Source organism: Panthera onca, chromosome B4 (genome assembly GCF_046562875.1).
Source record: "Panthera onca isolate mPanOnc1 chromosome B4, mPanOnc1 haplotype 2, whole genome shotgun sequence".
NCBI lineage: Eukaryota > Metazoa > Chordata > Mammalia > Carnivora > Felidae > Panthera > Panthera onca.
In genome coordinates, this window is record NC_138345.1 from 27754836 (window position 1) to 27769845 (window position 15010).

At 43.5% G+C, this 15010-nt stretch overlaps 1 protein-coding gene across 8 annotated transcripts in view; it reads right to left on the minus strand.

Moving 5' to 3' along the window:
- Positions 1–12772: 12772 nt before the first annotated feature.
- Positions 12773–15010, minus strand: part of ZNF438 (zinc finger protein 438) — a 171329-nt gene continuing 169091 nt past the window's right edge. For all 8 annotated transcript variants that reach the window (XM_060659054.3, XM_060659049.3, XM_060659050.3 and 5 more), the window contains one exon: positions 12773–14089. In XM_060659054.3, the coding sequence (XP_060515037.3) occupies positions 13468–14089 (622 nt within the window). In that variant the 3' untranslated portion in view covers positions 12773–13467. The remainder of the gene's footprint in view (positions 14090–15010) is intronic.

Sequence of the window (15010 nt, forward strand, 5' to 3'; positions counted from 1 at the left end):
AGCGAATCCCCACGGTAAAGTTCAATTCCAAATTTCCCTCCACTAATAAATCAAATCAGCCATTGTTGGTGGGCCTGTGCCCCGCTCACCACCTTGGAAGCGTTTGTTAGTGGCTGGAGAAACCCATCCTGGGCTGACTTTGCGAATTGGTGCTGGTTTCTACTTTGGAGAAGGGAACATCCGTTTATTTTCTAGAAGCCTTCGCCTCAGCGTTCGAGGGATGCATTTTTAGTTGCTTAGCGGGGTCAGTACTTCCACTGCCCTGGAAATGCATACCTTTCATTGCTTCAGCTGGTCAGGAGCGGGAGCCCTGGCGGTCTACCGCCTACCGGTCGGTCCTTCCTCTGTTGAACTAGTTGCTAATCAAGCTCTGGAAGAAACCGCACAGGGCCCTGGAGATTGAGGAGCACAACTTAATTAGGAAACCAAGATCCTTAGCGGGTTTTCTCAACCTTCATAGCGGGATGATTTGGACAAGGCGTCTAGAGGTTTATGAGAACTGACCTGTGCTCTGAGAGCAAGAGGGGCTGGGCAACCGGGTGAGAGGGAGAGCCCAGAGCTTCAGGCCGCACAAGGCACTGAGCGGCCCACAGAGCCTCCCTGGCCACCTCCAACCTGGCCTGCTCAAGGGTGAGCAGAAACAGAGGGTAAGCAAGGGATCAAAGGTCATTGCAAGAAATTGAGGCCTCCCTCCCACTTTGGGGCCTTAAAACACCGTGTCGCTGTTGGAGGAGGAGGGCACAGCCCTCCTTGTGGGTGGAGTGGAAGCACAGAAGGGACCTCCGACGAAATGGCTCCCTCGTTAGTGATCACATACGAGGGGTCAAGTGAACAGGTGGGCAGACCGAGGGCGAGCCCGGCAGAGCAGAGCGGGGCCCCACCACCAGAGCAGAAGGCAGGCAGGGAGGGCTGCTAGTGGGGAAGCAGGTCAGGTCCGGCGGCATCTCAGAGCCAGAGATGAGCTAGTTGCGTCCATAGTCCCTGGACAGCAGGTACGTGTCCAGGCCTGTAAAACCAGGGTTGCACCGTCAATATTGGCCTGAAAGGGGAGAGATACGGCAGCCCATACAGTGTGGGGAGGGGTGAAGCTTCTTCATGCTATAGAGCCAACAGACTTTTTAGTGTTTGTTGATCTTTTCTGTCTTATTTTAATGGTCTTCTGAAAGAATTGTCCACTTAAGACGTTTTCTCAAAGATGTCGGCGATGAATCTGACAGAAAATACCAGGACGACTTAAGGGCTCGTGGCTGGCTGTACTGGCACCAGCGTCTGATCGCACCTAGTGGGAAATTGGCAGGTGTTAGCTAACAGTTGGGTGCCATTCCGATCAGTGCAAAAGGCTTAACTCCGACCTCACAACTACTCATGTCACCTGACTCACGGGGTCCCTGCAAATAGCACCTCCCAGCCACAACGCCTCAAAAGACAGCAGTTAGCCTGTTTTTCTGCAACATGGTCACATATGGTCACTTCAGGAGAATTAGCTCTTTCATCTACCCCCTCAATCTGCTCTGCCAGCAACTGAAATTCAGTGGCTTCTTCCCTGAAAGACTATTAATGCTGGCCTGTGCTGGACGTCTTACTGAACCTATTTTAAGTTCCTTGTTGTACTAGAAGGCCTTTTGCTGTTTCTGAATGGATTGCCAGTGACCCTGCAGACCCAAACACTTCCTTTCCACAGAAAGCAAACTGTGGGTCAAAACAGCATGATTTCCTTTCTACCTACAGTCTCAACTTTCTAGCGCATTGCTCAGTATTGGGGTCCAGAGCTTTCTCTTCTGGGACTGGCCACAACGAGGCCAATTAGTGTCCATTATGGCAATGGATTTTGTGATGTGGAAATTTTCCCAATTGTACCTGGACTGAAATCCCCAATTAATCCCGCAGGACCCGGAAGAGCATGAGGCTTTTGTGAAACTGGTATAAGAATCCCCTCTTCAACAATAAGGCCCTTGGAGTTAACAACAGTTCTTGCTGTAATTGTTATTTTCCATGTTAGATGGAGCACATGCTTGAAGTAGTATTTCAGTGCACTGATGAAAACCAAAGCCAAATGAAAACATCCAATCAGTGGCTAATACCGGCCAATTTTCTTCTCTCCTACGGCCTTTTTATTATCAATGAGAGAGCCAAACTCTCTTCTGTCCATGTGCATATGGAAAAGTACAGTGTAGCTGCAGCCCCTCCTAGGTAAACCCATCTGACTGTGCAGGCCAGTGACCCCCAGAGAGGGCATGCTGGGTGCGTGTTTCTTCATGTGAGCCTGCGCACTCAGGAGCTGTGTGTTGATTTGGAATATCCCCAGAGGACCTGTGAGTAGTTCCATAAACACTTTTTTGGCAACCTGGGACCCATTTAAGCTGCTATAAAAAGGGGAACCAGACCTATTTTCTTCAAGCCAACACAGAAACTGAAAAAGAGGGACCTCTGAGGAATACACACGGGGGGATGAATTAACTAGGTGTTACCTCTGAATGGTTTGGACCAAGTGACAGCCAAGCGAAAAGCAGAATTTTCCTCATCACAGTGGCGCTGCATGTCTGAGACAGGGTGGGGGGCACTAGCGTTTGTTTGCATCAGTTAGAGCCTCGGCCTAATGTCAGAACATCTCCTTGAAGAGACAATGGAAGGATAAAGATCACTTTGAACCCCAAGAAGCCCTTTCTTTGGCCATGTTCTACCACTGTGACTCAGTTATACTGCAGGCCTAGCAAACGGCAGAAGGTTCTCTAGGAAGTGAGTCTGGGAGGAGGAGAGGGAGTAGTCATGTTTATATCTTCAGAAAACTAGCGAGTGTGGGCTTCTTAGCCTAGGACAGGAAAGGGGGAGCAGGCGGAGCATGGAGGAAGGCTGTTGGTTTGAAAGCTATCAGACTTTGTATCTTCTTCAGTGGACTAGATTTCTGCCACATCGTTTTATGTGACTGAGGGTAAGAAATGAGAGACAGTTGCAAAACCAACCCAAACCCCGAGTCAGCAGCTCTAGTCAAGTGAAGCTTTATAAACGGGTTGCAACCCCAGTGCCTTTCTGGGGTGAATCCCAGCTAGGCAGCAGTGTCTCTTCATTCCTAAATGATGTCCTTGTCCATTTCCAAAGGGGTATTCAAGAGCCACCAGGGCATTGCTGGAGAGGCACCAAAGGCCTTTGTATTCGCCACAGGGTGTCCAAAATCCCTAGTTAGTCATCCATTTAGCTTGAGGTCACCCTTCAAAGGCCTATCAGATGCATATTCGTGAAGAGAGAGGAGAGTCACCCATCACGCCTCTGGCAGCACAGACCTGAGCAACTGGGTGACAGCCCAGAAAGGCCAAGATGGCATAGGGGTGGGGACAGAAAATCTGAGGTCTACAGCAGTGTATTGCAGATTGTATTTTCTCTTTAGTGGGTCATGAAATCAATTTAGTGTGAAGCAAATTATTTATTTATTTATTTGTTCATTCATTCATTCATTCACTTATTCATTTATTTCTGGTTGAGTGTAAATTTTCTTTTATTCATTTATTGTTTAATAATTTATTGTCAAGTTAGCTAACATACAGTGTAGTCTTGGCTTCAGTAGACTCCTATGATTCATCACGTACATACAACACTCAGTGCTCACCTCAACAAGTGCCCTCCTTAATGCCCATCACCCATTTTACCCACTCCCATCAACTCTCAGTTTGTTCTCTGCATGTGAGAATCTCTTATGGTTTGTGTCCCTCTCTGTAACTTATTTTTCCTTCCTTTTCCCTATGGTCTTCTGTTAGGTTTCTCAAATTCCACATATGAGTGAAAATATATGATAACTGTCTTCCTCTGACTGACTTATTTCATTTAGCATAATACCCTCCAGTTCCATCCATGTTGTCACAAATGGCAAGATTTCATTCTTTTTTATTGCCAAGTTATGTTCCATAGTAGATATGCCACATCTTCTTTAACCATTTGTCCGTTGATGGACATTTGGGCTCTTTACGTAACTTAGCAATTGTTGATAGTGCTGTGATAAACATTGGGGTACATGTTCTCCTACAAATCAGCACTCCTGTATCTTTTGGATAAATGCTTAGTAGTGCTATTGCTGGGTCAATGGGTAATTCTGTTTTTAATTTTTTGAGGAACCTCCAGACTGTTTTCCAGAGTGGCTACATCAGTTTGCATTCCCACCAACAGTGCAAGAGGGTTCCCGTTTCTCCACATCCTTGCCAACATCTGTTGTCTCCTGAGTTGTTAATTTTAGCCACTCTGACCAGTGTGAGGTGGTATCTCATTGTGGTTTTGATTTGTATTTCCCCAATGATGAGTGATATTGAGCATTTTTTCGTGTGTCTGCTTGCCATCTGGATGTCCTCTTTGGAAAAGTATCTATTCATGTCTTCTGCTCATTTCTTCACTGGATTATTTGCTTTTCGGGTGTTGATTTTGGTAAATTCTTTATAGATATTTGATACAAACCCTTTATACGATATGTCATTTGCAAATATCTTCTCCCATTCTGTCAGTTGCCTTTTAGTTTTGCTGATTGTTTCCTTTGCTGTGCAGAAACTTTTTATATTGATGAGGTCCCAATAGTTCATTTTTGCTTTTCTTTCCCTTGCCTTCAGAGAACTGGAAAGGCAGCAGCAACAAAGCCCAAGACTAGCAGAAGAAGAGAAATAATAAAGATTAGAGCAGAAATAAACAAAATAGAATCCATTTTTTGGGATTTTGTAGAACAGATCAATGAATCTGGTTTTTTGAAAGAATCAACAAAATTGATAACCCCCTAACCAGACTTCTCAAAAAGAAAAGAGAGGACCCAAATAAAGAAAAGCATGAATGAAAGAGGAAAGATCACAACCAACACCACAGAAATACAAACAATTATTACAGAATACTATGAAAAATTATATGCCAACAAACTGGACAATCTGGAAGAAATGGACAAATTCCTAAACACCCACACACTACCAAAACTCAAAATAGAAGAAGTAGAAAATTTAAATAGACCCATAACCAGTGAAAAATTGAATTGGTTATCAAAAATCTCCCAACAAATAAGAGTCCTGGGCCAGATGGCTTCCCAGGATAATTCTACCAGACATTTAAAGCAGAGTTAATACCTATTCTTCTCAAGCTGTTCCAAAAAATAGAAATGAAAGGAAAGCTTCCAGACTCATTCTATGAAGCGAGCATTACCTTGATTCCCAAACCAAAGACCCCACTAAAGAGGAGAATTACAGACCAATATCCCTGATGAACATGGATGCAAAAATTCTCAAGATATTAGCAAATCGAATTCAATAGTATATTAGAAGAATTATTCGCCATGATCAAATGGTATTCATTCCTGGGCTGCAGGGCTGGTTCAGTATTTGCAAATCAATCAACGTGATATATCACATTAATAGAAGAAACGATAAGAACCATATGATCCTGTCAACAGATGCAGAAAAAGCATTTGACAAAATATAGTATTCTCTGTTAATAAAAACCCTCAAGAAAGTCGGGATAGAAGGAACATACCTTAACATCATAAAAGCCACTTATGAAAGGCCCACAGCTAATATCATCCTTGGGAAAAATTGAGAGCCTTCCCCCCGAGATTAGGAACATGAAGGGGATGTCCACTCTGACTACCTTTGTTTAACACAGTGTTGGAAGTCCTAGCCTCAGCAATCAGACAACAAAATGAAATAAAATGCATCCAAATTGGCAAAGAAGAAGTCAAACTCTCACTTTTCGCAGATGACATGATACTCTACATGGAGAACCTGAAAGACTCCACCAAAAAACTGCTAGAACTGATACATGAATTCAGCAAAGTTGCAGGATATAAAATCAATGTGTACAGAAATCGGTTGCATTCTGTTGCTATATACCAATAATGAAGCAACAGAAAGAGATATCAAGGAATTGGTCCCATTTACAATTATACCACGCACCATAAAATATCCGGGAATAAATCTAACTAAAGAGTAAAAGATCTATACTCTGAAAACTATAGAAAACTTATGAAATAAATTGAAGAAGACACAAAGACATGGAAAAACATTCCATGCTCATGGACTGGAAGAACAAATATTGTTGAAATGTCGATACTACCCAAAGCAATGTACACATTCAATGCAGTCCCAATCAAAATAGCATCAGCATTCTTCTCAGAGCTAGAACAAATAATCCTAAAATTTGTATGGAACCACAAAAGACCCCGGATAGCCAAAGTAATGTTGAAAAAGAAAATCAAAGCTGGAAGCATCACAATCCCAGACTTTAGCCTCTACTACAATACAAAGCTGTAGTCATCAAGACAGTATGGTATTGGCACAAAAACAGACACAGAGACCAATGGAATAGAATAGAGAACCCAAAATTGGACCCACAAGTGTGTGGCCAACTACTCTTTGATAAAGCAGGGAAAAGTATCCAACGAAAAAAAGACAGTCTCTTTAGCAAATGGTGCTGGGAGAACTGGACAGCAACATGCAGAAAAATGAAACTGGACCACTTCCTTACACCACACACAAAAATAAATTCAAGATGGATGAAAACCTAAATGTGAGTCAGGAAACCATCAAAATCCTGCAGGAGAAAACAGGCAACAACCTCTTTGATCTCGGCTGCTGCAACTTCTTTACTTGACCTGTCTCTGAAGGCAAGGGAAATAAAAGCAAAACTGAACTATTGGAACCTCATCAAGTAGCCAGCCTTTAAACAATGTTAGAACATATTGAAATGCAATGTGCATTATTGCATACACTGTATTTTTATGAAGTCAAATTTTCATCTGGATTATAGGTATCTGCATCTATATGTGGATCCACATGCACACTAGGTTAAAAAGCTGTCTTTCTCACCGTGGATCACTATCTTTGTGGTAGTTAGGCAGCAGGGCAAAGTTGAGGACATCTGTGTGGGCCCCAAAGCTGAGGGGTAAGACAAACTTTTCTTCCTTCACAGTTTGGCTGAGGCATTCCGGAAAGAGAAGAGGAGAGCTACAGCTTAATCTGGTAAAGCCATTTTTTTCAATTGGAAAAAATAAAATGTAGCAAAATATTTCAGTAATGCAAAAGTGTGTCCCTCTTTCCCATCTCTTGGTACCCCTTTCCTGACCTGACCTTCCAGAAATTCTCTATGCACACACAAGCATCTATAATAATACATCTATCTCGTCTCTTTCTTCCTCCCTTTCTTTCTTTTTCTTTCTTTCTTTCTTTTTCTTTTTCTTTCTTTCTTTCTTTCTTTCTTTCTTTCTTTCTTTCTTTCTTTAAAAAACCCTTTTTTAAGTTTATTTTGAGAAATAGAGAGAGCGAGCAGGGGAGGGGCAGAGAGAGGGAGGGAGAGAGAGAATCCCAAGCAGGCTCCATGCTGTCAGCACAGAGCCCGACGCAGGGCTCACACCCACAAACTGCAAGATCATGATCTGAGCCAAAACCAAGAGTCAGATGCTTAACTGATGGAGCCACCCCGGTGCCCCACTTCCTCCTTTAAAAAATAAAATATAAATAAATAAATAAATAAATAAATAGCAAACAAGAGTGTGCCGTACACTGTTCCATACCTTGTTTCCTTCACACCTCACATAGTTGAGCTCATAAAGTGCTACATCAATCTTTTACACTCTAGATGGTATTCCATCATATGGTGCGCTGCAGTTTTGCTATACCAGATCTGTGGACAGTTGTGTACGTTTTCTACTGATTATCAACAGTGCTGCAGTGAACATCCTCATCCACCCGTCTGTGCACTTGTGCGTTGATATCTGTAGGACACATTCCCAGAAGCAGAGTATCTGGATCAAGAGGTCTGTGCATTTTAGATTTTGATTTGTCACATTTCATTTGCTCCACTGTGATTGTACCAAAATATCACTGTCATTTTGCTCTGTGGGCACTGGATCCAGGAGGCATGCTACCCTCATAGTGCCCCGTGGGGGCTTTTCATCATCAAAAACCTCCTCGTACCACATCCTGACACAATAGGACTGCCCTCTTGCTTCCCCCATCCCCACCCTTTACTTCAAGAAAGAATAAACCCCATTCAAAAGACTTCATCTTCTTGGATATTTTAGCTTTCCTTGGGTGTAACCATTGTCCAAAAGGCTTGGCTCCATGAATATCTTATGAAAAACTGAACTGTGCTTTAATTTGTATTACACTAGGAAAAGGCAGTGTTTTAGTTTCCTACGAACATATTCCTAAATATTACTTCCAGATACAGACACAGCTTTGGGATAGTTACGAAGGTCCTATGTTTGAGCTACCTGGGCCTCTTCCCATGGCCAAATTCTTGTGCTAGGATCTGCGTTGCAACTCAGGAAGTAGTCAGATCCCGCTCACTGCTGTTTCTGCAAAAGCCTATAGAAGATCTGGTGGTCTCTACCTGAGGCTCCTAGTTGGAGATTAAAATCATATTTAATAATACAAGGTGAAATCTGTTACTTGAGTAGTGCTTAGTGGCTGTTTGACTTGTCAGAAATGATCTATCATGTTAACTGCTTGCGACTTTGTTTTTAGAACATACCTAAAGAGGTAATATAGCTGTCCTATTATAGGCGAATTCTTTGCTGCTAAGGTAACAAAGCGGGAGGAGCAGGAGAGCAATTCTGAAGGTGGGGGCAAGTTTCATACAAATAAAATCCTGATTAGCTTCATATCAAAATTAGAACAAATAATCTTTGTTTCTCTTGAGTTGTCATATTTGGTTTCCTTCAATAGATAGCGATTTTTCCTAGGGTTAGGCAACACATTGAAACATTTTCACACTTCAGAGTGTGGAAAATGTGATGTACCACTAAGCTAACGTCTGCACGCTGAACACAACTTTAAAATATGCTTGCAAAACTGTGGCTATAGTTTTATTATGGTGATAACCATGACCATGACCAAACAGGAGATACAATAAACATTTCACCTCAAAAGGAACATTCTCGAAGAGATGGATATAGTTAAAATATATATTGGATTGCACCACAAGCCTAGATAAGCTGCTGATTGTCTAATGTCAGGGAAGTCTGTATAAAGTTGAAGCTAAAAGCCTGTTCTGTTAAATCCCAGTTCATCTCTACCGGGGCATTGTTTCTCAGGAGCTCAGTGAAAGGAGGAGACTCCATAAAATATGTATCTAACAAAGCATGTCAGCAGCTTGAATGGAGCAAACCAGTCCAGATCCGAGAATTCTAATAAATAAATGAAGTTGAGCATTTATTGCCAACAATCATGTCACTGGGGCCACGGAAAACTGGAGCCGTGCAGCTGGGAGGCAGGAGTGTGGAGCCAGAGAAGGTAATGGAACGCGCCCAGGTTTGATTATTTATGGCGTGCTGATGAAGAGACAACTTTCCATATGAGGAACAGCTTAACGGAGGAATAGTCAAGCTAAACCAGGAAGAGGTCCAGAGAAAGAGAGAGTAACAAAAGGGGACATGAATAAAAATGACAGCTAATAAAACAATACAAATCTAAAATGCTGTAACTTTCAGAAATAATTTAGGGCCAAGAGAAAAGAAAAAAGTCCCGTTTTGCTGGCTCTGGGACAATTTTCCAAGAAGCAAAAGACATTAAGCAAAATGAGTATGCTGAATTTAAGACCAAATTTGCCTCTATGCCTTCCTAGCTGTAAGTTTGGTTACTCCTGAAGCTGGCTTTATTCGTAAAAAGGGAAGTGCCAATTCCATTTGTATTTAGCTAATATATCCATTTTTTCAACAAATGTTTATTGTACATTATTCCATATCAGGTACTGGACCCTCTGGGGCTGCGTGCTGAACAAAGACACAATCCCTGCCCTCCAGAGGCTTATGGTCTAGTGTGGGAAGTGGACAAGTCCACTGTCAAGTTCAAGACCCGGGGGTGAGCACTGCGGTGCTGGCCAGATCCAGGCCAGGAAGGGGCAGCCTCAGGGAGGAACATGAGGGCCAAAGTAGAGCCCAGAATGGAAATAACTGAATGCCACTTTCTGTATAAAGAAACACTTGGCAGCCTCCATGTACTCCAGATCCTACTTTGATAACTGAAAAATTAAAATACACTTTTTATGCAAAGATGAAAATTTCTATGGTTCTCAGTAGAGTTTTCATTTTTGAATTCTGGACTTGAGACCTACGTGAGCTGCTTTATTTTTAAAATTGTATTATTTTTTTTTTTACTTTTATTTGCATTTATTTTATGCAGAATTTACTCCCAGGCCATAGGTTTTTGTTTCTTCAGTTTCTTCCAGGAAGTCTTTTTCTTCTGAGCAAAACCTTTTTTTTTTTTTTTTTTTGCAACCTCCTCTTCTGGTTTAGGAATACTCTGTTCTTTTTCAGTAAGGATCGTCTCAGCGTGGCAGGGAGAGCTCATGTATGAGTTAATCCCACCATAAACCCTGTAAATTCTCCACTACATCTTGGGGGGGGCTTTGTTCACCTGGATGAGCTCAATGACCAGAGACTCTACATCTAAACCCTTAAGTTCAGCATTACTCTGCGGTTTTAAAGCATCTGCAGTAAAAACTCAGCACGTTTTGGGCCACTGACCCGGTGTCCAGCCCCACTGTTTGCCCTGGGCACAACTACCAAATACACCATGGTAGCGACGGAATGGCACACATTGCTTCTGCAAAGTGACATCTTTCACAGGTACTTTCAGGTACTGTCATGTGACCTTGGATACATGCGTATAAAGTGAACATGAAGATTTGAATCTCTTCATTTTTTTTTTTTTTTTATTTTTTTTTTAAATTTTTTTTTTTCAACGTTTTTTATTTATTTTTGGGACAGAGAGAGACAGACCATGAACGGGGGAGGGGCAGAGAGAGAGGGAGACACAGAATCGGAAACAGGCTCCAGGCTCCGAGCCATCAGCCCAGAGCCTGATGCGGGGCTCGAACTCACGGACCGCGAGATCGTGACCTGGCTGAAGTCGGACGCTTAACCGACTGCGCCATCCAGGCGCCCCTGAATCTCTTCATTTGCATGATTTTGTAGGGTTTTCTGGGTCCAGTGAATGGCGGACCATTTTCAGAGATCACCTGAGGCCGCTTACAGGAAGAGCCTACCTGAGCCGTTTTAAATGGTCTTTCTATGGTCTAATACACCTCTTCTCCAAGGCTGGCCAGAAACATGATAAATATCAGCCCCCGGTTACTGCGAGGCCCAAGGCAGGAGCATCACTCACTGTGCACACACGAGGGAATGGAGTCCTGGACAGGTAACGCTCTGAGGGTCACACGGAGCAGCACGTTTCTACACCTCACTGCCTGTGGGTCAAGGATGTAGGTTGGGACCACACCAACAACATGTCTGTGTCCAAGGAAGGCTCATCAATGAAGACCCACTGGCTTATCAATCTGAGCTGTTCCCAGAGCCTCTTTAGCTGAATGACCCTCTCTTTCCTTCCTGCTCCCCAGTAGGAGTCCCTCTCCGTGCCACTCCAGCTGAAGAGGCACTCTTAAAGGGCCAGAAGCCCCTTATCTTGGGTGGCAGCAGGACCCTTCCCACTGTAATGCAGGGGAGTGCTTCTAGAAGCTGAGAACTAGAACATTCTATTCCGAATGAACCCACACACATAGGCATCCAGTGAGGCCCTCTGCACTGCACATCTCCTTTTCTCATAATAAGAGCTTTCTTAAAGATGAGTGCTGACCCCCCTGCCCCCTGCCCCAAACCTATGGTATAGGGCCCTGATGAGAAGGGGATCCAGTCAGGGCACCTAATCATGAGCCAGTCACACCCTCCTACCTGGGCCCGTGCCCCATTCATAAGTCTCTACTTTTTACAGGCTGTCTATACCCTCCGTGTTTTGCTGTAGGCAAAACACTGGCTGTAGGCAGGTGTCTCCACAACCTGGTGGACTTCAGAGTTTCCTTTACTTGCTGTGTGGGGGCAATCTCCCCCACAACTCTGCCTCTGTACATACTCCAGACCCCCTCCTCTGCCTTGGCCGACTGGCTAGTATTTCAGAAATACTGCTTAGTATCTGAGGACTGAGTAGTCTACGAATTATTTTATAGTTTGAATTCAAGTTTCATGGTTTGAATTCAAGTAGTGTTCTTGGTTGATCTCACTTTTAGGCCTTCAGACCAATCTTCCCAAAAGGTGCGGCACTGAATGGTAAAGTGGTTTCATTACTAACCTGGTTCTAAAAATATCAAACAGTGAAGGTCTGATATGATCTCTTTCAAACTGGGTAAAGCACGATGATTGACACACCACGGCAGCAAAATCTTTCAGAGATTTCCATGCCTACCCTCATAGTCTCAAATTTATAAAACTATTTGCAAAAAGTCAAGAATTGACGTTCTGGAAAATTTGAGCCAAATCGTGCTAATGAACACTTTTTTTTAAAATAAGACATTAAAAAAAAAAAAAAGATGACTTAAAAACCACTAGCTTATCAAGTCGAATTCAGTTCTTCCTGGTTCGGCAACTTCCTGTAGCACAGAAACATGTTGTGACGACGCCTGGGCCGTGCTTCAGGCAGACGGCCACATGCACAGTACTTTCACCCGGAGGCTGGAACCTCAGCTGGACGACTGCTTAAACTCCCCCATTCTAAGAAAATGATTTTGCAGCCAGGATGTCCAGGAGCTCCAAGTGGCAACTTTTCTGGTTCCCAGGAATTTAAGAGGCAATCATTTACTCTTGGCTTTCGAAGAGAACCCTGGGCTTGAAAGGCACAGTTACATCGAAAATTGATCAGCTAGCGATGACCCTGTGAAGCTCCTTGGGAGGGAGGGCGAGCGGTTCAGACACCTAGCCATCTGGGCTGAACTGTCTAGCACACTTTCCAGGTTGTAAATTTCCTGGCCCGAAAGACTATTTGAGAAGAACTTTTAACCAAAAAGTGGTTTTTTATTAGCTGAAGTACTAAAAAATGCTTGATTACTTTGATATGGAACACTACAGCTGTAAGACTTACCAACATCTAATCTTCAAGGCAACGTACATTTAAGAAAATAGCAAAAATATTGGAAAAAATCCAGGAAACATGGAATTTTAAATTATGGTAGATGAGAACCTTATTAAATGTACTGCTCTACAGCCTATTCAAATACACCAGAGAATCTGATAAATATCAACACCATACGTGTGGCTGAGACTGGCCTGGCTCACATTTGTCCGTCTACTTAAACAGCAAACAGCTGAACAAAATGCTATATGCGCATGCTCAAACACGCTGAACACTGTACTTGAAGAACAGCCTATATAATTTTTTACATTTCAATTGCCAAATTTTGGTCTTTTTCTTTATTCTCAAAGTCTAAGACATTAATGGTTAGTACACAGACTTTTAAAGTAAAACTGCATATGGTTAGAAAAATATACACGAAAGGCATATATATATATATATATATATATGTATATTTTGTAAGAAAATAAAACTATGTACAAAAATCACTTGTGCTCATTAATGCTGATCCTAATTTGTCTGACTTTTATAATTAAGCACCACCATAAAAATGCAGGGCTTTGAGAGAAACAGAGAGCAAGCAAGCAGCATTCTCTTTACCCCCACCCCCAAGATTTCATTTCTCAGTCTCCCCGGGAGGTCCGGTCACCCCCTGGCTAGAGAATGCATTTAAAATCGTCCACAGCTTGGGAGGGTCCTCACAGTTGTGCTCTTGTTCCCAGTGCTGGAGGACTTCTTCCTTCCTGGCCAGCGTCTGTGCACAGAGGACACAGTTAAAGCCTGAACGGGCCCCAAAGAGGAGGGTGTGGGGGCTGGGACTCGCAGAGCCCCGGGGGACCGCCCCCGGCAGCGGCTCCCTGGGTCCCGCTTGGGCTCCCTCCATTTTCCTGAACCTGTCCACATCAGTGTGATGATGAAGGCACAGCTGCCTTTTCAGCTTAGGAAATGCATTTAAGTCCTCATCAGGGGGAGCACGCTTGAGTAGCCTCCTTCTCTCAGGATGTTGTTTCCTGAAAGGAGCAGTGTGTTTCACCAGTTCTTCCTGAGCTCCTGTGCTTCCCGGTAAGATCTCCTCTTGCAGCCGGCCCTGAATTTCCTCTCCGTGAACGTAAAGTAAATGAAACTTGATTTCAGCAAAAGACTGGGCAGTGATCTGACAACGGCCACATTTGATTTGTAATTTGACTTCGTCCGCCTGGGTTAGGAGGAGGTCTTCTTCTAGGCTTGACTTGTTTTCCCTGAAAAGGGGGAAAAAACTGTGTGTAAGATTTCACGCAAAACATAACTGGAACTTCTTGTTCAGGGATCCAGAACACGCCCAGTGAGGCGAAGGACGGGGAACGGGGGAAACGGCACATGGGAAGCGCAGACCACCGTGGACACCGACCGTCACTCCCGGTTGGGGTCACACCATTCTCAAGCTACCAGCCTCCAGTGAAAGAGTGTTTCCCTTTCTATCTCTCCCCCAGGGGAGCTAACTATTCTTTGGTTACCAGCTAGGTGTTATCTACTCCAGAGTCAGGTAGTACCAAGTGAGGCACCATAGGGACCCACTTTGTTCAGCCACACCACCCACTCACTGCTGCCCTTCCTAACCTTGAGCACTGAATGCAGCTTGGACAGTTAACCTAAACATCAAAATGTACTACAGAAAACAATTCAGAAGAGAGGTTTCTTTACAGTGGCTGCTAGATGTGTTAATAAAAGGCATAGACAGGGGCGCCTGGGTGGCTCAGTCGGTTGAGTGTTGACTTCGGCTTAGGTCATCATCTAGTGGTTCACGAGATCGAGCCCCAAGTCGGGCCCTGTGCTGACAGCTCAGAGCCTGAAGCCTGCTTTGGATTCTGTGTCTCCCCCTCTCTCTGTCCCTCCCCCGCTCACACTCTGTCTCTCTCTCTCTTTCAAAACTAAACATTAAAAATAAAATAAAATAAAATAAAATAAAATAAAATAAAAGGCACAGACATATCTCAGTGGATAGTAACGTCTGAAGAAAGGCAGAGAAACTCTAGAAAAGCCAGGAAGACAAAAGGCAGGCACCCCTGATTTTAAAATGAAGGTGGGAGCAGAAGCCAAAACTGAATAGAAAGTATTGAGAACAATTAGGACGATTAAGAACTATGAGGGACAGAGAACCTAAACTTAGAATTGTTTAATCT